General features: G+C 45.9%; 1 protein-coding gene across 1 annotated transcript in view; it reads left to right on the forward strand.

Annotated features, from left to right (window-relative positions):
- Positions 1 to 25,588, forward strand: part of Tecta (tectorin alpha) — a 67,047-nt gene that overhangs the window by 1,287 nt on the left and 40,172 nt on the right. Inside the window, exons 2-9 of the mRNA XM_063255946.1 lie at positions 1,864 to 1,997; positions 4,708 to 4,995; positions 8,535 to 8,672; positions 9,167 to 9,332; positions 13,020 to 13,432; positions 18,688 to 19,258; positions 21,155 to 21,747; positions 22,975 to 23,548. Coding sequence (XP_063112016.1) covers positions 1,864 to 1,997; positions 4,708 to 4,995; positions 8,535 to 8,672; positions 9,167 to 9,332; positions 13,020 to 13,432; positions 18,688 to 19,258; positions 21,155 to 21,747; positions 22,975 to 23,548 — 2,877 coding nt within the window. The remainder of the gene's footprint in view (positions 1 to 1,863; positions 1,998 to 4,707; positions 4,996 to 8,534; positions 8,673 to 9,166; positions 9,333 to 13,019; positions 13,433 to 18,687; positions 19,259 to 21,154; positions 21,748 to 22,974; positions 23,549 to 25,588) is intronic.

Genomic DNA, 25,588 nt, shown 5'->3' on the forward strand with positions numbered 1-25,588 from the left:
TCATGTCTGGGAGAGACAGAGAAATTGGACACAGTCTCCATGGCCTTTATTTTCTGTCTCCTCCATGAAAAGCTACAGGTTTTTCATTCCTTAGGCAGATTGACCAAAGCTTCCCCAAACACCAATGAACTTTTCCCTGAAAATGATTGTGATTAATTATAAAGTTAAACTCCTAAAATGTTCTCTGTGAAGGACAAACTCATAGCATGACTTTGCTACTATTAATTCAAGAAAATTTATCACCCTTCAAATTTAATAAGTGCCTGTGTTCAAAGGCATAGTAGGGATTAGAATGAAAAAAAAGATAAACTTCCTGTCTTCTAGGGATTTGGATTTTGTTACTCCTACATGTGCAGTAATGTTAGAAGATCTTTTCTCAACTACTGATTGTGGCATAAAATGTGGCACATGGCTGTGAAACCTGCGCTAGTGCCTTTCATGGGTGAAGACTTGATCAACTCTTAAAAACTTCTAGGGCCTAGGAAACAATGCATGTACTGGACACTAATGACTGTGGTATTTTTCCTGCTCTCCTCTGATGTTAACCATCACAAAGGGATCAGTTTTTTGTGCAGGATGATCTCTTCCTGCTCTCAAATCCGGAACTAGAGGGCTGGTAATTTGCCTCATGCTACTGGATCCCTATCTGGCCACTCCTGTGCAGGAGCTGTCCTCTGTCACCAAAGGACACCCAAAGGGCAAGGCAGTCTTTGGCTTGTTGCTCACTTCCTGTTGTCCTGTTGGCTCCATCAGCACAGAAACAGGACTTTCTCACGGAGAGAGCCAACAGGAGAACAGGTGTCTGCCTCTGGGTGGCTGGGAGCAGGTGCCTCGGAAGCTGTGGCTAAAAGCCCAGAATGGATCTGCCACTGCCCTGAAAACTATAATTTTTAAAGGGATTAAAAGATGATCTATTTTCATTCAAGAAAAGAAAGAACGGATGCTAACAAAAGCAAAATTCTTGAAATGTAGATTACTTTATTGACGTGATTGGACTTGGTTCTCAATAAAGTAGACCCTGGGGTAAATTGTCTCATTTCTCTTGCTGAATCAAACCAACTCACACATCACAAGAGTGGGTGGGGCACTTTTGAAGAGGTGGTGGCACTCTAACAGGAGGGGCCTGTGAATGCTCGTGTGATGGCTCTCACCTTTGACCAGAAGGACAAGGGAGAGCCCTGTACCGTCTCTCCAGAGAGATCTTCTCAAGGGCCCCGTCATCCCTGGGCCCCAGGATCCCATTTCCGCCCTTTGTGAAAAGGAGCTGGGCAGAGAGCCTCTCAGGGCTGGCCCTCAATCAAGGTCATTCCCAGGCCAGTTACTACAAACCCTCTCCTCCCACTTTTGTTCTGGTTCCAGCTGTTTATTTCCTTCTGGGCTTTGGTATCTTTTCCTATTGTGACATAGGAGTGAGGAGACTCCTTTCAGAAAAAGACCTGATACTAGAATTCCTGGCCTGGAAGGGAGGCCCACAGTCACCTTCTTTCTGCCCTGCTGTCACATTGAGAGGCAAGCCCTCCCCTGCTTGCCAGACCTGAGAGCTGCCTCCCAGTATTTCCCAGTGATTCCCCAGCCTTCCAGTCATTTGTCACCATGAACGTCTCCAAAATGCAAGAGGACATGGGAATGAAGCCGGAAGAGCTTTCTTCCAAAGAGAAATAGTATCACTCTCTTTCTCCCTCTCCTGGAGGCAGAAGATGGTACCCAGCGCATGGCTTGGGTGTAGGATTAGTGGCAAGGGCATCTGACTTGTGTTTAACTTGTAAGCCATCCTCAGGGAATCTGGTTTTACTAGCTGGGGGAAGCAGCTTGCCCAGCAGAGGAGGGAGCTGCTGTCTATCTAACCACCGTCTCTCTTGACAGCTCAGCCCAGGGAGCTCATGTACCCATTTTGGCAGAATGATACCAAAACCCCCAAAGTAGACGATGGCAGCTCGTCCGAGATTAAGTTGGCCATTCCCGTGTTCTTCTTTGGTGTTCCTTACCGCACCGTCTATGTAAGTGGAAAACTAGCCCAGCTGCTGCTCTGTGGCTCTCTCCCTTTTGTTTGTCATTAAGGAAAGCATTTTAATATGTTCTTCCAGGGCTTGGAGAATAGATTTATTGGCAGCCAAAATGACAAGTTTTGAGATTTCATGAGCTGATAGGTTTTATGATTAAGAAAGTCAAAGGTATATTTAATGGCTAATGTTCATAGAAGAGGAGTGTACAGGGCGGTAAATTGCTTTTGTGAGTGATTAAACACAGAAGTGAAGCAGAGGCCCCAGCGCCATGAGCGTTATTCTTGCTGCTCGACAAGATAAAAAGATACAGTGAACCACAACAGGAGTAATGGCATTTTCCTTTCCCTTCTGGGGACATGAAAACTTTAGGCGTCTGCTGTTCTTAGGTTTCCTACCAATTTGAAGCAGGGTTGCAGCGGAGTTGATGGATGGTTGACTGTTGTATAAAGGTTGCTTGTAGGATTAGCCACCTTCCTTAGGTCTGTAGCTGTGCAGGAAGGTTATATTGTCAAACACGCACTACAAAATCATTCCTTGGGTTGCCAGGGCTCTCCTGGACACTTCATTCCTAGTTTTTTTTTATTTGATTATTTTATTTTATTTTTATCTTTTGGATCATTGGTTTTGCCACCAATGAGACTTGCATGATAACAGAAAGGTTCAGAGCAGCTGAGTCTCTCTTTAGCTTTGGGCTTAAGAACTGAGGGAGACACGTGCAGGTCACAGGACATCCTAGTCTACTGTGTATCCTGAGGGGAATACATGAAATGCTCAGCATCTCCACCTCTGGCCATCTCCACACCTGAGACCTCTGCTTCCCTAGCTCCCAGTGTGTGATTCAGGGCTGATTCCCACTGGAAAATAGTTCCCTCTCCCACTACCTAACCAGTGGTTATCACCTCATTAGTGGCCCCTGCACTGGCAGCTGTCAGCACTACATGGATACCCTTTCACAATGCTGGTTCTTGGGCCCTACTCCTATTGTTCTGAATGAGAAACTCTGGGAGAGGAGCCTGGCCATCCAGTTTAATGAGCAACTTCAGGTGATTATGATGCCCACAAAATTTTGAGACGCTGTGATCTTAGCCATAGAACATAATCAAAACAGATGTGACTCATCGCCAGCTTTCTTGGCGAGTCTATGTGTTTTAATTACACCTGTTACCCTCTAGCAAAGCCGATGCTCAGACATCCTGAAATGCCTCTTATGCCGTTCTCACAGCAGGGGCTCCAGCCTATGTCTGTCGGTGCTGACTGTAACTTTTAGAGTGTGTTGACCTGATTTTGGAGATAAGAGTGGAGTGCAAGGCTTTCATTCTCCAAGGCTTGGCCTCCTGGGCCTCTAGAACAAATGTATTTAGTTAAGTGCCTCTTTCTCCTCACTGCACAATGTGACATGAGTCTGAAGGATTCTTGCCCTTGCAGAAGGATGGATTATAGTTTGGGCAGACTTATTTGAGCGTAAATTGTTCCTTAAGTTTCTACCATTTGAGTAGTACACTCTTCTGCAAGTTTCTGGGGTTATTCCTTGTTAGTGAAGACAACAGCTCTTAAGATCTCTGTTCCTGGACTCCATCTTGCTCCCCTAACTCCACACGCTTGCTTCCAAGGCTGCTGATGTACCCTGAATCCATCAACCTGCAGGACTGGGGTCCCTGTTACTGTCTATGTTATAACTTATTCATAGGAACATAACAAACAACTGGGATGTAGAAGGAATTGATCCCCAGGTTTTCTCTTTCTCGGAGTTGTGAAGATTACCATTGCAGGCATTCCTGCTTCGGAAGCCACCAGGTTCAATCAGTTCATCTCAGACTCAGGGACAGGCTGGATTGTTTGTAGGTCTTACTGGAATTGAGGTGAAATACTAGCTTGTGATTTGCAGAAAGGTATCCTAAGTTTACTAATTCATTTCTAAATCACCAAAAAAAAAAAAAAAAAGCCACCACTATCTACTTATTTACATGTACATTGCAATATAAAGGAACTCGTGGCTCACTTTTTGTGCAGCGATTGTACAAAAAAGCTGTCAAACTATAAGAGCCAGAGTGGAACTAGGCATCTATAGATCCTGTCCTTGTTCTGAGTTTAAAAGTGTTTGTGACATCAATAGAAATCTCATCCAGGGAAGGATATGGTTCTTCCTGAGGTCTGAGTTCAGTAAAGGACCATTTCATCTTTCTCTGACACTCCTCCTTTGTCATAAAGTAGGAATCAGCTCTAATATCAACCTCCTCAATTTTCAAATTTAACTTTGCCTCTATGTTTGTTTTCTTGTTTATTTTGCATCTGTGACTCTGAACGGATCTTTATTGTCTACACTGCCTTCAGGCTGGCCTAGTGTGCATGTATACATAAACACAGACAGACAGACGTTTAAGACACCCAGGCGCGCACACACACACACAGCCCAGTAACATTTGGTCAGTGCAAATAGAGACAGGATAGAGAACATGAAAATGAGACTAATTTAATAATAAGAAACGAAGCAGACAACAAATTGAAAGTGAAAGAAAACCAATGAATGTGTCTAAAAGTAAATGAACCTCCTCATTTGAGCAATGGGAGCTGGTATTTAGGGGTTCTAAGTCAGCAGTTTAAAATTTATTTTCATTCATATAGCTTGGCAAATGTCTGTCTTGGTTTATGACTCTGACATTGTCCTGGTTTTGGATGCACTGTGCAAACCTCTCTTATTTTTTAGGTCAATAACAACGGTGTTGTTTCCTTCAATGTGCTAGTGAGCCAGTTCACCCCCGAGTCCTTTCCCCTGACCGACGGGAGGGCCTTCATTGCCCCCTTTTGGGCAGATGTGCACAATGGGATTCGAGGCGAGATCTATTACAGAGAGACCATGGATCCTGTCATCTTGAAACGAGCCACCAAGGACATCAGGAAGTACTTCAAAGACATGGCAACCTTCTCTGCCACTTGGGTTTTCATTGTGACATGGGAGGAAGTCACGTTTTATGGAGGCAGCAGCACCACACCTGTAATAATTCATATTTTCCACTTACCCTCACATCTAATGCTTGTCCGTCCTCACTACCGTGAAGGAGTCTAATTGGGAGAGCCGAGGACTGTCAGTTTGCTTGAGTTAAACTAATGGGTCTTGCCATCCTCATTCCAGGAAACAGAGGGAAATATCAAAGCAAACCTGTCCAGTCAGCTGTAATATTTCAGATGGTGTCACCCATCACAGTCCGTTACAAATGCCTCAAAAGAACTGCTCACCAATGTTCTCGCAGTAGGTAGCATTCCTGTCTTACAAGAGAGGTTTGAAGCACAGAGCCCTTTCCACGGCAGGTGATTTAGGGATCCAGGAAGGGGCTCACAGGTCTTTTCCTCTTGTCAGAGGCACAAATGATTCTCCCCACCAATAATTTCCTCCATAAAATTTTTAGAAAAGAAAAAGTAGGGTGGTGGATTTGGGCCCCAATGACCTGGCTCATTTTATTATGTTATGAATTTTCTCTGTTGTGACCAAGACTGAAATTATCCATATTTGATGTTAATTAGAGTGGGCAGTTATAGCGTTTCATGAATAAAGTTTCAACATCTGCTCAGAATTCCCAAATGAGCAGTCAAATAAAAGTCAAATAAGAAAGATTATCACCGGCATTATCGTAAAGATAATCAACTTTCTGCATAAAGAGACAGACAGCAGTTTTCACAGAAACCTACAGCTTGTTTGGGTGACTCTGACAATGGAGATTTTGGAAGTAGCAGACGCACGCATCTTCAAATGCGTAATTCCCCAATAAGCAAAGACACTCAGAAATCTGCCCTCCACTTGCTTAAGATTATTTCTAATTCCATCTGTTTCCCCAAATCCTTGGCAATGAGTCAGTTGTTTAGGAGTGGAACAGAAAGAATCAGAGAGTTGAGAAAATGCTGGTCATGCAACTCATATCTGCAATACAGTGAGCAACACTGTTCTAGAGCTTTTAGTGTGGAGTATCTTAAAGCACTTTATTGTTAAGAGGCACTGCAGAGAGAAAGACACAAGTTTAAAGAGTGGATGCATTGGTTAGAAATAACCTCTAAAGAAGCATACATTTCCCTCTGTCATGTTATGGATCACTAACGACTCTTCAGGTGATGTTTTATGTCCTTTAAGCCTCATATCTTACAGAGTTAGAATGCAGGATGCCAGCAATCAATAAATTTTAGTGTCAGTGGGGGGGAAAAAGAGAAGAAATGCCCATCAAATGCTGACCACCATTTTTTTCAAAAATTTTCCACTGGCAATAAAAATGGCAAGATAATTTAGATACTTTCTGGTTTGTACTTCGGAGTTGAATTTCTGGACTAGGTGAGATCTTTTTCTGTGAGGATAAATGAGGAAACACCTAATTGCTGTGAGCTCCTTGGAGAAAAAAAATGATATTCCCGAGAGTTGCAAGAATGTCCATTCATCCCTGCCTTTGAAATGAGCTCCCCCTTACGCATAGGAAAGCAAATCGTCTGGCGAGCTACACTTCGAGCTTGAGATGTTTTAGGGGCAGAAAGAAAGCATCATAGAAGCCCCCCCAAAAAAGGGAAGGAGCTGTTTACTTCAAGGAAGGAAAATCAATATTTACTGAGGGCTTACTATGTGCTCAGCACTGTAAAAGGCTACATTTTTTGGCATCATTTAATCCACCCAAAAACATTCCCCAACAAATATGTACTGTCTCCACTTTCAGGGTAAAGTAATCTGCCCAAGTGACAGAAGAAGGATTTGAACCTCTCAATAGGGAGAGCCAGGGAACACACTAGAGACTGCTGAGTGAATCCTGAGCTCTTTGTTCAGCAGCCTCCTCCTCCTGGGTGTCACGGGAAGTCCTTGGAGCAAAAAATTCCTTTAAGAACTGAAAAATAAGGCTTTACAAAAACAAAAACTGATCCAGAAAAACCTTACAATGAATGCGGAAGAAATGTGTATCTGCCGGGCTGTGGGAGAGCTATCAGGAGGGTTTGTGGGGGTGCATAAGCATGTGGGCGTCACAGGCAGCCGTCGGGGATCACTGGTGTGGCTCATTGGTTTGGAGTGACTTATGGATAACAGATAGGTTGTTCTCAAGAGCTGGTTGGACCAAAGATATTTCCAACTTTGTTCTGGGATGACGAATTCACTTCTGAGGGAGAATCCTAGTCTGGGAGAGGGTCTAGCATTAGTCCTTAAGTGACCTTGACATTGCACCCATTTCTTGAACCTGACCTCACTAGCAACCTTATAATAGCAATCTTGTGCTGATCCCCCACTCACCTCTGTGTCCCACTTTCCTCTTTTGTTGAATGGAGCCAAAGAATGAGGGCATATAGCTAGGCAATTCTATCATTCACACCATCGGCCGTGGCAGGCATGCAGCTAGAGGAAAAAGTTCTCCTTTACAAAAAGGGCTTTTCTTTACCTGCACCTTGCCCCTCCCTGGGACCTTCTAGAATGGGGAGATTTTGGGCTTCCAAGATCCTCTGTCCCAGTTTGATTACACAGGATAAGGATTCGGGTCTTCCTCTACACTGGACAGAATGTTAACTAGTGTGGTATCAGGCAGCTGGGGAAAAGCCTGTGTTTGAATAGAGAAAGGTTAATGTGGCCTCTTCTTTTAGTTCTATTTTAATTTGCATTTCCTAAAAACATGTGCCCAAGGGTGAGGATTAGGACAGAGAGAGAGCAAAGGGCAGTTTGCTGCAGCTTATTTCTGAGAACTGTTTACAAGGCTTGTTTGAATTTATATAACATCTCTGTCCTGAAAAGTTTAAAGTTAAGACAGCATATAATGACACTGCACAAGCAGAGAGACTTGGAGCTCTGGTCCAAATCCCATTTTCTGTGGCTGGGTCACTGATATTTCCAGCAACTCATTTCTTTTAGTCCTCGGTTTTCTTAGTGATAAGATAGGAACAGGCCAAAAACATCGGCTGTCTGAGTTACAGATGAACACTGAGAATTTTACGGATAGAAAGTAATACATAAATGCTCTATTAAAGGAGCAATTTCTTCCCACAAAGTGCTTTTTAAACATCACTGCCCAACTTCCATTTTAAAGAGGAGAGGCGTCTTGTCAAGATTAGCAGTGTTTTCCAGGAATGAAGAGAGCACCGTCCAGGGGGCCCTTCCACTCACACTGACCTGTGCTGGCTCACTCTCCCCTTCCCTCCCCTGCTTTGGGAACAGGTAGTTGATCCCCTGTCCCCTGCCCTGGCTTCACTGTTTCCTATAATTTATTCTCATGCTGCCATCTATAGGGCTGCCATAGCAGCACAAGCTCTGAATCTTCAGGTCCAAGCCAGAGATGTGAACGGGGTGCTGAGTCAGATCCAGGGTGATCTCAGGCAGTTTCTCCTTTAGATGCCTCGTTCCACTTGCTTGCTTTTCCCCCCAGAGAGAAGGCAGAGCACGAGGCCTGGCTGCAGGGTGGCACAGAGCTGCCTGAAGGGGGTGAGGGGTGTCGATGTGTGGAGGGGCGCAGGGTTAGGAGCTGCCACTGGGGAGAGAACCTTCCTGGAGTGTGAGTCATGAGCCCGTGCTGTCCCACCGTGCAGGTGAACACCTTCCAGGCTGTGCTGGTGTCTGATGGCTCCTACACATTCACTCTCTTCAATTACTACGAAATCAACTGGACCACCGGGACAGCGAGTGGCGGGGACCCCCTGACAGGTCTGGGCGGAGTGATGGCTCAGGTAGGTGGCTCTCCCAGCTTCCCCTGGACTGCAGGAACTGCACTCCCTGCTTGTGTCACTCAGTGTCACGCAGCATCGTGGACAGAGCCTGCCAATGGCTTTTAACTAGAGAAGTACTGAATTTGCAGGGGGACAAAGAAGTCTGTCTTGCCTGTCTCTAATGTCTTGACCCAGCCATGGATGAATGAGACAGGCACTTTCCCTGAACTCTGGGACAGTGTGTCTTTTTCTGATTTTGTTTATGCGTTGTTTTTTGGCTTTGTTTTGTTTCTCTTTTGAGATAGAATCTTATATGCAGCCCAGGCTGGCCTTGAACTAGCATTCCTTCTGCTTCAGTCTCTCAAGTAATGAAATGACAAGTGTTTGCCACCACACCTGGCAAAAGAAGATCTCTTGATTCCAGATGTGCTAGATTCTAAAATAAGGATGTTAGGTCAGCTAAGCAATGGGTTGACCTGTGTGCTCACAAATCGCATATTCCATTTGTCCTCCAGGCAGGATTTAATGGTGGAAACCTCACCAATTTCTTCAGCCTCCCAGGGTCAAGAACCCCTGAGATTGTGAATATCCAAGAGACCACAAATGTCAATGTTCCTGGCCGCTGGGCATTTAAAGTTGACGGGAAGGAAATTGACCCAGCCAATGGCTGTACCTCCAGGGGTAAAGTATTTCCTTTTCTCCGTAGCAAAGGAGGGTTTGTTTACATTGACAGGCAAGCTTTTCAGCCACTGGGGCGGGCTTGTTTCTGATGCCTTACTCTTTTGACATCTCTCAGCTGGGTAATGGAGATCAAGGTAATTTTAGCACGCACATTCGTCACCCAGGGAGCTGAAACCCTGCATTTTCTGTACTGCAGCTTTCCAAGCCCTTGCCTGTAGGGCAGATACAGTTCAGAACCACTCCAAAGTGGGCCAGGACCTCTAACGATTTCTTAGTCAGGCTGCCAGAAAGGAGGCCTCCCATTTGACATAATTTTTGTTGTTGTCTTTGCCATCCTCCCCTTAAGTTTTTCTCCTCTCCTTCTCTCGCTCTGCCTTCTGCACTTTGTAAATCCACAGGAGTGGGTGATTTTGGAGTGTTGCCAAGACCCTACAAGGGTAAATCAGCACTTCCTAGTACGATTAGAAAGAAAAAAGTAGCACAGTCTTAAAGGCAACTTCTCCTAAAAAATCTTCCCTGCAGTCACAGAACATGCAGGAATTTGGGGAAAATCAAAGGTGACTTTAGGGCTCTGAAGGAGCTTTAGCTGAACTTTAGTGGGCTTCCTTTATCCTGGCATCCAAGGGTTGGAGCCTTCTCTGAACTATCAAGACCCCTTTAGATGTGCAAAATAGCCCTGGACTCTCACAGGAGCAATCCCTGTGAGGATTCCTGCCTCCTCTGTGCTCAACATACAGTATCCAGAAAACAGGATTTCTGTTAGTAATTCTGCTTCCAGGAGTAGAGGCTACAGCAGCAGCAGAAAATTACCTGTCCCTCCATCCATTCCCCCACCCATTCATCCACCATCAACCACCCCGCCGCCTCGCCCGTCATCTCCCCACCAACTCATGTCCTCCTGTCCATCCACCTGTATTCCCACCCACTTACCTACCCATCCACTCTATCAACCAACCTTCCTTCCTTCCTTCCTTCCTTCCTTCCTTCCTTCCTTCCTTCCTTCTTTCCTTCCTTCCTTTCTTCTCTCCCTCCCATGCAGCCATCCACCCACCCATCTCCACCCACACATCCATCTGTCCACACATTTTCCCATCAAACCAGCCATCCAGCCATCATGCCTTTTCAAAGAACATTCTGAGAGCTGCCATGAGGCGACAGTCATGCTGTTAGGTGCTAAATGTGACAGTACTGTAGTCTCCCATGACACCTCTGTGACAGAAGAGATAGCCACAGCAACAGTGCTAACACACCATAGATATATTATGGTAGACACCAGTGCAAGCTAGTGTGGAAACACAGAGAAAGACCTTGGGCAAAGCCTTTTCAGATCTTCAAGAAAGCTTTGGGTTGGGATAGGGAAGTCTCTTCTTTTCCTTGGATAGAAAGCATAACCCATGAGTTTTGGCATCTCTATTAGAGAGAGAAGCTTTAGCTTCTTTTGACTCAATTGTTTAGCACCTGTGTATACAAAAATCATTCACATGGCCAGAAATGCCCATGCCCTCTGCCCTCACTCTTTGCAGTATGGTGAGGTTTATCAAACCTCTGCCTTGCTGCTAGGGCAAGGTCATGTGTGAAGCATTCCTGCCCTAAGGTGCGTACCTTTGGATTCAAAGAAATCTCTCATGTTCAGAGTAGCAAATAAATGCTTTGGGGCTCAGCTGGCATTAAAATGGATAGGAGAGAAGCTACTCTCAAAGCTCACCAGGATTTCTGAGATTGTGCGCTCTTAGCTCATAGAGTGTAAATACAACATCACTTAGGTCCGCGAGAGATGCCGCTTCCCTGCCTCGTTATCTCTCCCTGTTCTGGCCTGGACCCAAGCCTGATAAGGTGCAGACTCTTACCCAGACACCTCTTCCCTTGTCCAAGCATCACAAGGCTGACTGGCTGTGGACCTGCAATGTAAGTGCCCAGCTACAGCCTCTCACCTGAGTCCTGGAAATGAAATGTTGTGATAATGGAAAACATTGGCTTGCAGAGCTGTGAAGTTGGTCAGATGCCAGCTGTGTACAAAGCCACCATTCCAACTTTATTTCTTGCCTCCTGAGTTATGGGCTTGGGTTTCATACACAGGACAAATTCAATATCCTTATGCAGACTGCTGTGCATTTTCACGTACCATGGATATATATCAATATAATGAGACTGAGACTTGGCCTGGCTTGTAGCAGGGATGCAGTTCCATAGAGCTGGTTTATTATATCATCATTTCATAAACAAAATTATCACAGAGCGTCTGCCTTTTGATCCAAACCTCCTCTATTTGAAGGCATTTTCCTCTCACTTATTGGAAGCCCGAAAAAGCAGAGACTGGAAATGATACTGAACAGAGGCTGTTACAAAATATGCATCATTGAACCAGTGCCAGAGAGTATTGAGGATGAAGGTCTGCTTTCAGGGCTGATGCACATGACCTACTGAGACTGGGAATAAATGCATTATGTCATTTTTAGGTCCTGTTCTCAACAGGCGCAAAATGTAGTTGAACACAGAGCTGTGGTCCTGTTAGATATAGACAGTACTATTCCTGAGGTGCCCAGGTCTTTGCCATAGGTTAAGCTTGTAGCCTTGTGCAGCTCGTAAGGTATTCAATTTTCTAAATACTTGAGAAATCTCGGCTGACTCTTTTCAAACTGTTTACTCCTAGTGCATCACTTTTTTTTCATGCTAGAGGTTAAACCCAGGATTTTATTTACGTTTCTTAATACTGCACCTTTGATATGTTCCTGTGAGACTTCCTTGATCTACTAACGCTGCTGCCCCTGTTACTAGGTGTCAGCTCTTTCACAGAATCCCTGTCCCACATAAGGAAGGGACGAAAACACAGCATTGTACATGTTCCACAGGTTAAAGAAACAGAGACATGTGGAATTTAAGTCAGTAGTCAATTGGAAGTTGATTGCTGAGATGGAATGTCTACAAATAAATAGCAGTGGATATTTTAAAATATTAGCACACCTTTTGAAACCATTCCCTTTTGTCAGCCTCCTTCTCCTCCTGATCTAGAATTTTCAAGAAAAGGATAAAGAGAGGAGAGTACTGGATTTGGTCAGGGCTTGGAGCTGGGGAGAAGGTAACTTGAACAGAAGTTCTGTCTAAGTGGCGTCAGGAGGATTTACAAGCTTCTGAAAACACCCTACAAGTGGTCTTTCCAGAATGTTCCCAGGGATCTGGGATTTATATTTGTGCATTTGACTCATGATTTATGCTATTGGCCTTTTTGACACATACTGAGCCTCCAAAAAATGTCTGTTGATTGCACAAACAGATTAGCAAATAAACAAACAGTATTACTGAGTTCCCTGAGTGTTTTTGAGTCTTTTTTCTAAATACACTTCCCCATATTCCTGAAAAGAAAATGATTCCTTAGTATTATAGTCTTTCCCAAAGTTGAAGACAATGTGTCTTGTGTCTTTCTTTGAATGTGGGTATGCTTACCAGTTGTGGGTTAATAATGCTAAGATCCAGACACACTCAGCTTGGAGTCTTGTTTCCACCACTGAGCTGCTGAGTGATTGTGGATGAATCTCTCAAATGCTGTTACGCCTCAGGTTCCTCACTTGTCAAACGTGGGCAACAATCTCTAACCAAGAGAGTTCTTAAGTGGGTTAAAGCGTGAAGCCCAACACCTGGCCAGAAGGTAAGTGCTCAGTAAATGCTGGCTCTGTTGTCCTTATTCCCCAGGACAGTTCCTTCGTCGAGGGGAAGTGTTTTGGGATGATCTGAACTGCACCATCAAGTGCCGCTGTCTGGATTTCAACAACGAGATCTACTGCCAGGAGGCCTCGTGTAGCCCCTACGAGGTGTGCGAGCCCAAAGGCAAATTCTTCTACTGCAACCCTGTGGAAACCAGCACATGTGTGGTGTTTGGGGAGCCACACTACCACACTTTTGATGGCTTCCTCTTCCACTTCCAAGGCTCCTGTGCCTATCTGCTGGCCCGACAGTGTTTGCAGACTTCTAGCCTACCCTTCTTCAGTGTGGAGGCCAAGAACGAGCACCGAGGTGGTTCGGCTGTTTCCTGGGTGAAGGAGCTCTCTGTTGAGGTCAATGGCTACAAGATTCTCATCCCTAAAGGAAGCTATGGAAAAGTCAAGGTGAGACCCTTTCCTTCCTTCATGGGGAGAAGGTGAAACTGGAGATTCTTCAGCTTGAGGATGGCATCTTCTTGTCTACTAGGTCTACTGTTTCTCTTTCTATGGTACCAAAGAGGTAGATGCATGCTCTTCCCACCTTGGGAATATCTTGTCATATGTTGGCAAAATTTTATGGGTATAAGAGCTTTGCTAAGATCTCTCCTCAATATGTCTGTCCACTTTTAAATTTAAAGTACACATATATTCTTAGTTTCCTCATTGGTTCACACACACACACACACACACACACACACACACACACACACAGCTCAGAAGTAACAGGAAAAGTGGGTAAGTTTAATTTCCTGTAGATCTGCTTACAAAGTTGTAATCATATGGGCATGGCACATGCACAAAGTACAAACCTATAATTCAGTATAGCCTCATCCCATCTCGGCCAATATCCTATTTGCCCAACACTTGTCTTATTAGCAGAGAAACTGCTACATTTATTGGAAACCCCAGAGACACCAGTTGAGGAGGTGCCTGGAATGGCCTTGGTGAATTCCTTAGTGAGGGCTGAGTGGAAAAGTCCCATGAAAGCTTTGCCCAAAACCCCTCTACCAGAATCCCCTACTACCTCCTAAACTAACAGAGAACTTGGGTCTCTGCTGGCCTATGGAGCTTACACAAATGATTCTTATTGCTGTCCACCTGGATTTCAAGCAGAGACACTGACAAAAGGGGAGGAAAAAAAAGCCACTAGCAATTATTCAACTCGTGGAGGCCCCAATTTTCAATGTGGTAATGAAGTCCTTGTTTTGACCGTGTATTTATTCCAACAATAATAACCAAGACCACAAGGGGTTGATTGCTGCAACCCTGTGCAGTCCTTAATCTTCATGCATGGAGGTCATTACAGAGATTACAAATCAGAACAGACGCCAATACAGGCATTCCTTTCTTTAAAAAAAGAAGTGTTGTAATTTTAATTGATGTAGCATGTCTGACAAAAGGCAGGACTGGGGAACTAATTCTACTTTGTTCTGACTGTGCCCTTCCTGGTCTGTGCAGCTTATCGACCTCATAATTAGGAAAATGAGCTATTACTGTGACTGAAATGCCAGTTTGCTTGTTATTTGGTTAGTCTTTTTCAGGAGAACATCATATGTCAAATCAAAGCTAAGAATTCGGGCCCAGAAGTTTGGAGTTTTTCCATGTTAAATTTATATTATGCTGTTGAGCACTAGCCTTATCCTAGTGGATTAATGCTAACGTTTCAAGCTAAAAAATTTTCACTAGCTTTTCCCTACTCGCTGAATTGTGATGATGATACTTATGATATCAATAGTTGAAAAAGAAAGGTTCATGCTTTATTCCTGCTTTCCATTTTGATTAAAATTCCTTTTTGCTCACAGTCAGGCTGTTTTTTGTAGAAAGAAAGAGGTTCTGTCGTTTCTTTCAGGCCTAGCAGCTCTGCTAATTTTGCATGGCTTTATTCCATCGTCCAGGCACAGGGCACGGATTCCTCAATTTTCTGTAGCGACAGGGAGATGTGGATGTGAATATAAATGTTTCAGAAAGAAAAGGTTACGCGACGCCAACCGCACACTAACAATGGCTTCCTTTTCCTTTTGCCAAATGGTTTCTGGTGTCTTTGAATACACCTGCTCTGCTGGGAGAGAGGCTGGGTGGACGGCAGAGCCGTGACCCAGGGTAACGTGGGGACAGGCAGGCAGAGGCCTGGGAGCAGAAAAGAGCCTGAGACGCCTGGGAAGCAGCTGACTTCTTAAACCACATTGTGCCAGGCTGGGAATAGACACTGAAGTCTGTTCTTCCAAACTACAGTCCCTCTTTCTCCAAAATCATGACTCCATATGCTGGGGTTAGGAGCTGTGTTCTGTCTAGAGACTCTTCCATGTTGAACTGTTCTCAACTAAGAAAATAAACAATTTAAGCTTGTGTATACTAACGGGGCCCAAAGAGAGCCAACATAACTAAAAATCCATGATCTGAAAAATGTCTCTGAGCTAACACAGGCTTTCCTGCTTCTCCTCCACAAGAATCCTGGCAGTTTAGGGACCTCCACTGGACAGAGAGCCATAGCCAGCTAGTTCACGGTGACGAAAAGCTCCGAGGTGTGCGACCTTTTTAAATCCTCGTATCACTACTGGAAGCCAAGTGGCCTTGTTCATCTTGATTTTCTTTATCTGTAAAATAGGAGCAGTCATGTATCCCAGACAGGATTCCTGGGCTTTCCCCTAAATTTGACTGGGGTAGTGGCTTCAGGAAGCATTGGTGAAAACAGGCTTTAGAGTATGACCAGAAGGAGCCATGTCCTGCCACCTGTGAGTCACCTTAGCCCTGAGTCTCAATTTCCTCATCTGTAAAATGGGAGACTAATACAGACTTTCTATGGTTATCATGAGCATGAAGAAGCATAGCTATCTGTGTAACGTCTGGTGCAAGTCCAGGTACACAGCATACACTCCATACATCCTGGCTCCACATTGCTATCTCCACTGTAATCTCTTTCAGTTCTAAGACTTATGCTTCTATGGTTCCTCTTCTTTCTCCTCGCCTTGCCCATGGTCACATCCCGGGACAAATCCTGGTGAAGTGAAGATGATCAGAACACAGGGAGAAGGGGAAAGCAAAGGAAATGAGGTTTCCTACCATTGCTAAACTCAAGGTGAGGCCTGGGCTAGACAGATGACATGAGCAGGCGCCTGACGGGCTCAGCGTCTCCAGGAAGCCTTCTCTGAGCCTTGGAGCCCAGGTCCAGTCCTTCCTGCGTGACGAAAGTGGAGGGGCTGCCAGGAGCACTGGTGTCATGGCGAATCTCAGGAGGAATGTGTGGAAGGTCTGTTGTCTAATTTTCTGCACAATTCAGAAATGAAAAGGGTAGTCCAGCAGGCCCTTGTCCTCCTCATATGCCAAAACCAGTATAGGTCTGAGGCAGATGCAAGTTGGTGTGCCCTGACGGTCAAGCCCACTGAGGACTGTGTTGGACCAATCATCCCCTCCTGGCCCCTGAGCCTGAGTATCTGTAGGTGCTGGGCATGGTGAGTGGAAAGAAGGAAGCCAGAAGAAGCTTTTCTTTCTTTCTTTCTTTTTTTTCTTTTTTATCGGTACCGGGGATCGAACTCACGACTGCCTGCTTGTAAGGCAGGTGCTTATGCCGCTGAGCTAAATCCCCAGCCCCCCAGAAGAAACTTTTCAAGGCACTTGCCCAAAATATCTTGATCCTAGAACTCTTCTTTCTTCCCATTTCTCATCCTTTCTGCTATGATCACCAGGGCCAGCTGAATGGATTGATAAACTCATCTCTCTCTCTCGTGTCCGTCTCTAGCTTGAGTTCTCATCCTCATCACCCTCTGGATACCTGTAGCAGTTGTCTGGGTTTTGCTTCTCACTCTGATCGTAGTTCAGCAAGGTTTTCAAGCTACCAGAATGGATTTTTCTAAAATGCAAACAGACCGTGTCATTCTCATCACAGCACTCAGGATGCTGAGGCAGGAGGATAGCTATGAGTTTGAGGCCTACATAATGAGTTCAAGGTCAACCTGAACTGCACAGTGAGACCCATCCTCAAAAAACCAAAACAACAAAGCAAAGCAGACTATGTGATTCTCTTGCTTCAAGATGCTCAGGAGCTCTCCTGACAGAATAGAAATCCAAATTTTGTGTCGTCTTGGTTGGTTGGTTGTTTTTAACATGGCTTAAAATGCCCCCCGGGATCTGTTCTCTACCCAAAGCCAGGATTTTTAAAGTGGAAGTCAGAGCATGTGGATCCTTTGCTTTAAACACCCTCTTGGTTTTGTGGCTCGCTCAGAGTCAAACCAAAATCTTAACACACAGGAACAGGCCCTCCTTATTCTGGCTGCAGTTCTGATGTCAGCTACCACTGCCCTCAGCTGCCGTCTCTGATCCAACCGTGTTGGGTCCCCTGCACCAGGATATTCCCAACTTAGGCTCGCTGACCCCTCCTGAGACTCCCTCTCACCTGGGTCCTGCCGTGGCTTCTTCTTCTCCCTACCCCTCCCGTTCCCATGGAACTGTGCTCTAACCTTCCTACGAAAAATCAAAAACTCTCTTCCTTAGCACTTAACAGTCTGTTTGATTTCTCTGCATGACACTTCTCTGACATAATTAAATATTTACTCATTGATTTCATATATTCTTGGTCTCTCAGCTAAAATACAGGGTCCATCACTGGACCCTTTGTCTCTTTCAGTCATTGCCAATCTCAACTCTTACGACAGTGCCTGACCATAGAAAGATTTCAGGATAGTGGGCTTAGCCTGTGTCCCCAGAGTCATCTCTGGCCACCTGTATCCCCTGCAGTCCAGGACACTCCATGAATCTCCATCCCTGAAACACAACACACCCCACACACAAAGGTCTCCAACCCTCTGTCTTTGTCCACTTGTCCTGAAAGTCTCTCTTACCTGGCCCTGCCTCCCTACCCATCTGCCTCTGAGCACTTGTGTTTATCTTTTAAAACCCAGGTCACATTTAACTACTTCTAGAAACCTTATCTGATTCCCCCAGGCTGGAGTAAACATCCATTTACTGTTCTTTCATTGCATCATATATTGGTTCATATTTAAAACCATCTACTATAAGTGTCATTGTGTTCTTCTTTGGTAGGCTGAGACCTCCTTAGGGTCCAAGACAATTACTGTTTTTAATCATGTTCTTCTCAGCTCCTGAAATAGTGCTTGGTACTTAGCAGGTGTTAAGATTTGTTGTTTTTGAGTGATTAAATGATATGGCATGGCACTGTCATGAGGAAATCACACAATAAAACGTATGTAGAGTGGTGCCAGGGAACCCCAAATCTCCGTGGGGTTCAACAGTTCACATTTCAGCTGGAAGAAGGGTCTGTGCTGTTAGGAGTCCTGGAAAATGTGAGACAACTTGATGCTTAATAATCTAGAGGAAAGGCACAGAGATGCATCTTGCCAGAAAAGGCCTCAAGCTGGAGCCAGCCGGCAAGGGTTGCAGCCACTATGTCCAGAGGTGTCTGTAGAGGCACAGGAGAGGCCACAGCTATCCTGGCTCAGATGCACAGTGCTGGGCTGGCCCAAGCAGCTTTTCCTAGCATTCTCTCCAGCCCTTGCTATAGTAAGAGGTAAGCCTACCAGAGCCTAGATATTTTGGGTGACCATTCTCCCGGGAATGCTGAGTTGCTCTGATCTTTTCTAACGTCTGCTGGCACCCATTGCCTGGGCACCTGCTCACCTGCCTTTTACTGTTACTGTTGTTGGCAGGTTAATGACCTAGTGACTTCTTTGCCCGTCATCTTAGACTTGGGGGCAGTGAAAATCTACCAGAGTGGCATGTCTACTGCCGTGGAAACAGATTTTGGGCTCTTAGTGACATTTGATGGCCAGCACTACGCCTCCATTTCCATCCCAGGCTCCTATATAAACTCCACCTGTGGGCTCTGTGGGAACTACAATAAAAACCCACTGGATGACTTCCTGCGCCCTGACGGCAGGCCGGCCATGTCTGTACTGGACCTGGGAGAGAGCTGGCGCGTCTACCACGAGGACTGGAAATGTGGCCCCGGCTGTGTGGATAACTGCACCCAGTGTGATGCTGCCACCGAAGCCCTCTACTTTGGCTCTGACTATTGTGGCTTCCTCAACAAGACGGATGGCCCCTTGTGGGAGTGTGGCACTGTTGTGGACCCCACAGACTTCATGCATAGCTGCGTGTATGACCTGTGTAGCGTGAGGGACAATGGCACTCTCCTCTGTCAAGCCATCCAGGCCTATGCCCTCGTGTGCCAAGCCCTTGGCATCCCAATTGGAGACTGGCGAATCCAGGCTGGGTGTGGTAAGCTGGCGTCCAATCCCAGTGAAAGGCTTCACTTGTGCTGGGGGCATGGATAGGGTCTAGGGCTCCTCTAAATATCCTTGTTAAATTCATGGCCTAAGGGTGAGGGGGTGAGGAAAAATTACAAATTACAAAGAATGAACTGTGAAGGGACCCCTCTGCTCCACCCTACCCAATAGCAGAGCCCAGAGTGCAATGGTGAGCCCAAGTGGTCTGGGAACACAGAAAGGATGGCAGGAGATGTGTGGCTGGATGGAACGAGCCTCAAGGCAGGGAGCAGGGCTTTGCCCAGGGCTGGGCAGAGGGTGGGGCTTCCAGAGGTCCTTGTGGCTCTGGCCTTAGTGTTCCCATCCTTGGCTTGGGTGTCAGTGCCTGCCTTTGGGAATAGAGTTTACTTCCCAAATGGAACCTGTAGCCATAGCTCCATGGCTCTCTGTCTTCCATTTTTGGTCCCTTTAGAGTTTGTGCCCTTTGCTCTGGAGCTTTTCAGTTCACTGGTGCTGCTGGTCAAAGAAAGGGCTGTAGACAGGACACAGTGTACCAGAGGAGGAGCTCTTTCTTTTGAAAGGCAAAGCATCATTAAGACAAGCCCCAATTTTTGGGGAGAGAGGGGTCCAGATTCTTTTGAGTTACATCTTTGGGTTAAGCATTTTGCATCACTTAGCTTCTTTTCTTTCTAGGCCATTTCAATTTCTCTTTCTTTTCCTAGCTACATAAAAAATTCGAAACTAAAAATGTTATATTTCCTTCCTAGTCTTTGGTTTCTCCTCACATGAGTAAACAGACAGTGTAAGCCATGCATTTAAGAGTGCTCTGGAGGTGAGAAGGTTTTAAAGTTTCTTTAAATTCTAAGGCCAGAGGCCTTCCTCCCTGTAAGAATAGGCTGGATTCACATAAATCATCATATGTCAGATTCAAATCTTAGAATACTGGTCAAACTACAAAGCAGCAGTTATTTTTCTTGCTATGGAACAGACCAGCCTCTACATGCTCAGAGTAGCTATGTTATAATTCAGGTAGAGATTGAATATGGCCTCTTTCTGATTCTTATATAATCCCAAAGCATCCAAATTGCCAAACTAAATGTTTACATATAATGACTATTTTTCCTAGTGGCACTGCTTTCCTATGTTTCATGCTTTTTTCTCTCTCTCTCCCTCTGTCTCTCTCTTACTTTAGGGTGATGAATTATATTTAACTCAGAGAGCTAGTTTACTAGGCCCCTGCCTGCTGGGCAGATCCAAACATTTATGTAGACTCAGATGCTCTTAAAATAAGAATAGGAGGGATCTAAAGCGTGAAGAGCCTTCGGAAGGCACCTAATTCTCATCCAAGGCACACAGTCTTTGCAGGTAGCTGGTGCCCTTTCTTATTTGTAATACCCAGGGGATTCATTTCCACTGTCTGCCTCAGTCAAACTGAGATATTTTAAGTACCCCCCTGTTAGGAATTTCATATTTTCAAACCACTCCTCTAACAGCCCCATTTTCTATTGCTTCTGGAAGGGATTTCCTTCTAAGAGGGAAGCATGATCGTTAAAATCAGGTCAGCTCCTATGGGCATCCATTGAAGCTCTAAAACCATTTCTGATGGTCAGAGATCACCAAGTAAGAACACTGTACTGAGTAACTGGTCTCCTGAGGGAAGATCGCACTGAAAGCTTATTTCAGTGGATATGGTCAAATTCAGTTGGATTTCACAATCCAACCATGTTGCTCGGTAGTGACTAGGAAAGCCACTGAGGCGGTTTGTGCGGATGTCACTGGAGTCTGTTCACAAACAAGCGGCCCCTAAGCCATCAGGGCAGCCGTTCTTTCTCCTGGCTGCTGTCTGTTTGACTCTGACGAGTCCGCCTTCCGGATCCACTCACCGGCTCTCTCCTTTCCCTCGCACCAGTGTCCACGGTGCAGTGCCCCAGCTTCAGCCACTATTCCGTGTGCACCAGCAGCTGCCCCGACACCTGCTCAGACCTGACGGCCTCTCAGAACTGCGCCACGCCCTGCACCGAGGGCTGTGAGTGCGACGAGGGCTTCGTCCTCAGCACCAGCCAGTGCGTCCCGCTGCACGAATGTGGCTGTGAGTTCGATGGCCACTACTACACCATGGGGGAGTTCTTCTGGGCCACAGCCAACTGCACGGTCCAGTGCCTGTGTGAGGAGGGAGGGGACGTCTACTGCTTCAACAAGACCTGCCGCAGCGGAGAGGTGTGCACCGTGGAGGACGGCTACCAGGGCTGCTTCCCCAAGCGTGAGACCGTGTGCCTGCTCAGCCAAAACCAGGTGCTGCACACCTTCGACGGTGTCGCCTATGCCTTCCCCTCCGAGTTCTCCTACACCCTCCTGAAGACCTGCCCCGAGCGTGCGGAGTACCTAGAGATAGATATCAACAAGAAGAAACCTGATGCAGGGCCAGCTTGGCTCCGGGGTCTTCGGATCCTGGTGGCTGACCAGGAGGTCAAGATAGGAGGTGTCGGGGCTTCGGAAGTCAAGGTAAGATGGTTTGATCCCTCGAGGGTCGTCAGATGAATCTCACCAAGGGAAGGAACTCGGCCTTTGCAATAGGTTGGCCTTTCTTCTTCTGCTGGTGAGTGAATTCTAAAAAGGAAATAGAACATGTTCTCTAATGACCATCACTAAGCAAGACTATCAGGGGAAGAAAAGGAGTGAATTTAGAACTTCTTGAGTGAGAGAGAGGCTGCAGGAATCACTTGCCCTAACAGCAAATGCTTACAGAATGCTAGCTATGTGCCAAGCACTATTCCAAGCCCTCCCTAAGCTGCAGCACAATTATGAAGTAGACAGGATTATCACCCTTAGTTTACAGGTGCAAAGCACGAGACACAAAGTTAAGTCACTTCCCTGAGCGACACACAACCACCACATGGGATTCAAGCCCGAGCAGGCTCTGGAATCTGTGCTCTTAACTCTTGTGTTGTATAAATCTACTCCCTATAGACGGGTGGGGCAATGTAAGGGTATTTCCCAGGTCTAAAGTACCCATCAAGAGGCATCTAGACTCATAGATCACTAACTCTAGAAAATCTTGGAGCCTTCTAGTACAACTCTTCTTTCCATGAAGATCCCAAAGGGCTCAGTGAGTGCCCCATAGCTAACTGAAGCAGAGCTGAGTTATGGGAAACGAATCTTTTTTCCCAGTTTAACATATGTTTCATGGGCTCACTTGGAGTCTGGTTTAGAAAACAAACATCAACACAGTATAGTTCAGCGAGATAAAAAGTGCACATCCACCAGCTAGAAGAGAGCTGTGCTCATTCCTCTTGCCATGTTAGGAGAGATTAAAATAGTAAAAAAAAAAGAAAAATTACAAGAGATAGGGTGGTGGATTGTTAAATAGAGATACTCTAGATGCCTACATGGGCTGGGACACAAGAAAATAAGGATCCAGGAAAGTGAGGAGAGAGGGTCGCTGTCTGAGACAATTTTTGCTTGCATTTCAAGTTTGGATTTTTGGGAGAGAGTGTGGGGCTACATTAGAGTGTAGGATGCATGAGGAAAGACCAAATCAGAATTTCAAATCAAAGACACAAAGAAACCTAAAATGTTTGGGGTACGGTCAGTGGTTTCCACGGACCATCAGCTTCTTGGTATTTGAAGAACTAGTCGACCGAGAGCTATGGCTTTATTCCCCAGCCTCAGAAACAGTGGTCAGGTGCTCTGTGTGTCTCTAAAATTGATGGAAGTGCTTTGATTTTTCAGCTGAATGGTCAGGAAGTGGAATTACCTTTTTACCATCCTTCGGGAAGGCTGGAGATTTATCGAAACAAAAACAGTACGACGGTGGAGTCCAAGGGCGTGGTGACTGTCCAGTACTCAGACAGCGGCCTGCTGTCCATCCGGCTGTCCACGGCCTACTTCAACTGCACCGGGGGTCTGTGTGGCTTCTTCAACGCCAATGCCAGCGACGAATTCTGCCTCCCGAATGGCAAGTGCACAGACAACCTGGCGGTGTTCTTGGAGAGCTGGACGACCTTCGAGGAGATCTGCAACGGGGAGTGTGGGGACCTGCTGAAGGCCTGCAACAACGACTCGGAGCTGCTCAAGTTCTTCCGGAGCCGCTCCCGGTGCGGCATCATCAACGACCCCTCCAACAGCTCCTTCCTGGAGTGCCACGGCGTGGTCAACGTCACCGCCTACTACCGCACCTGCCTCTTCCGGCTGTGCCAGAGCGGGGGCAACGAGTCTGAGCTCTGTGACTCGGTGGCACGATATGCGAGCGCTTGCAAGAACGCCGACGTGGAGGTGGGTCCCTGGCGGACCTACGACTTCTGCCGTAAGTTGGGGCTGCCCCATGGGGGAGGGAGGGAGAGCTGGGGGTTGCATTTTAATCACGCTTTCCTCTCCTTTTATCTCTGCACAGGGGATTGGACCCAGGGCCTTCACATTACATTGCCAGCCTTTTTTATTTTTATTTTTGAGGCAGGGTTTCCCTGAGTCGTTAAGCTCCCCAAGTTAGGCTCGAACTTTCCATCCTCTTGGCTCCCCAAAGTGCTAGGTTTACAGGCAAATGCCACCATTATCAGCTCAAATTTATGTACTTTTAAAACTGGTCTACGTGGCAGGACTGACTTTCAAGGGCCGTCTAACTAGAGGGTAACCCTTTCCTAATCTGCCCAGTAGGTCTGTCAGCCCAAACTAGAGTGCTGCTCACCATCATTCATTTCTGTGGCATAAATACCCTCTGTCCGCATAGGTCAGCTAGCTATCCTGTTGACCCATGGTGTTATCTCCATAGGTGCCTTTTCCCTGGACAGAGAAGGGCCCTTTCATTGTGATAGGAGGTGATGACTGGCTGGGAAGCCTTTCAGGGTTTAGTGATTCCTACCACTCCCTGGGGCAAGCCTGACAAGCGCTATCAAGTGTGGTCCCTGTTGCTGGCTCTTCATTTTGTTCCCAGGGGATCTGACCCTTCTTGGTAGGGCGGTGACAGTACTTGTAGTCATTAGAAGATGCTGGCAAGGCCTGGCACAGAACGCCCTCTTATCAGCAGTAGGGCAGCAGAGAGGAGCAGTGACTGAGAAGGCAGGACCCACTCCTAAAGCGAGAGCCCCCTCCCCTGGGCTTCAGCACACAGCCCCTCCTGCCGAAAAGTTCAGTCCTAAGCAAAGCCGTGGTTAGCCTGAGATCCCATTCTCTGCTTCTGTTTAGCTCTCGCCCAGTTTCTTTCTAAGTTTAACTTTCTGTTTTGAAATAATTTCAAAGCTATATAGAAGTTGAAAAAATATTTGTTTACCTGTTACTTAGACTGACCCATTGCTAAACATTTGTTCTCCCCCAATCTTTTCCATTTGAAAAAAGTTGCATATATCTTGTGTTGATCAGCTTTCTGTCACTCTAACAAATCCTTGAGATAGTCAACTATAAAGAAAGAAGATTAGACTGGGCATGGTGGTATATGCTAGTAATTTCTCACTCTGGGAGGCTGAAACAGGAGGATCGCAAATTCAAGCTCAGCCTAGACAACTTAGTGACTTACGGAGGCTCTGCCTCAAAAAAGTTTTTTTTTTTTTAAAAAGCACTGGAGATGTAACTAAGTGAGAAGGACCTAGATTCAATCTCCAATGAGATAAATACAGAGACAGAGACAGGAAGAGAGAGAGAGAGAGAGAGAGAGAGAGAGAGAGAGAGAGAGAGATTGACTTAGTTTCATGGTTTCCAAGGTGTTAGTCCATTGTTGGTTGGCCCCATTGGCTTTGGGCTTATAGTAAGAAACATTTGGAGTTGCAAAGCAATTTACCTCATGGCCAGAACAAATGGGAGAGAAAAAAGAGGGCCTGGGATCCAACTATCCTCTTCAAAGTCGTTCCACAGTGACCAGAAGACCTCACACTAGAGCCTACCTCAAAAAAGTTTCCACTGCTTCCAGTAGTGCCAAGTTAGGGACTAAGACTTTTACACACAGGAGGCAGAGTCCACATCATTATACTCCTTCACCTGTAAGTCTTCAGGATGTATTTCCGTGCAATAAGGACACTGTGTTGTATAACCACAGCACAGTGATCCGCCTTAGAGAACTTAATGTCAATACAATGTTTTAGCATTCATATTTCCATTTGCCAATCAACTCAGTGATGGCCTCACTTTTCCCCTGTGGCTCAGTACAGTTCCAGTGTAAGATCATATATGTCAGTGCATTTTATGGTCTTCTCTCTTCAGTCTCCTTTGATCTGAAATAACTCCTTAGCTTTCTTTATCTTGTATGGCCTTGATATTGCTGAAGAATAAATAGAACTGCCCTCCTTTGGATTTGGTGTTTCCTCATGACCATGAGCTGTCCATCCCCATGCAACGTCCACGCATGGTTTCTCATGAG

This window comes from Cavia porcellus, unplaced genomic scaffold (genome assembly GCF_034190915.1).
Source record: "Cavia porcellus strain 051 isolate PalLab524CR breed Dunkin Hartley unplaced genomic scaffold, mCavPor4.1 scaffold_9, whole genome shotgun sequence".
In the NCBI taxonomy this organism is placed as follows: Eukaryota; Metazoa; Chordata; class Mammalia; order Rodentia; family Caviidae; genus Cavia; species Cavia porcellus.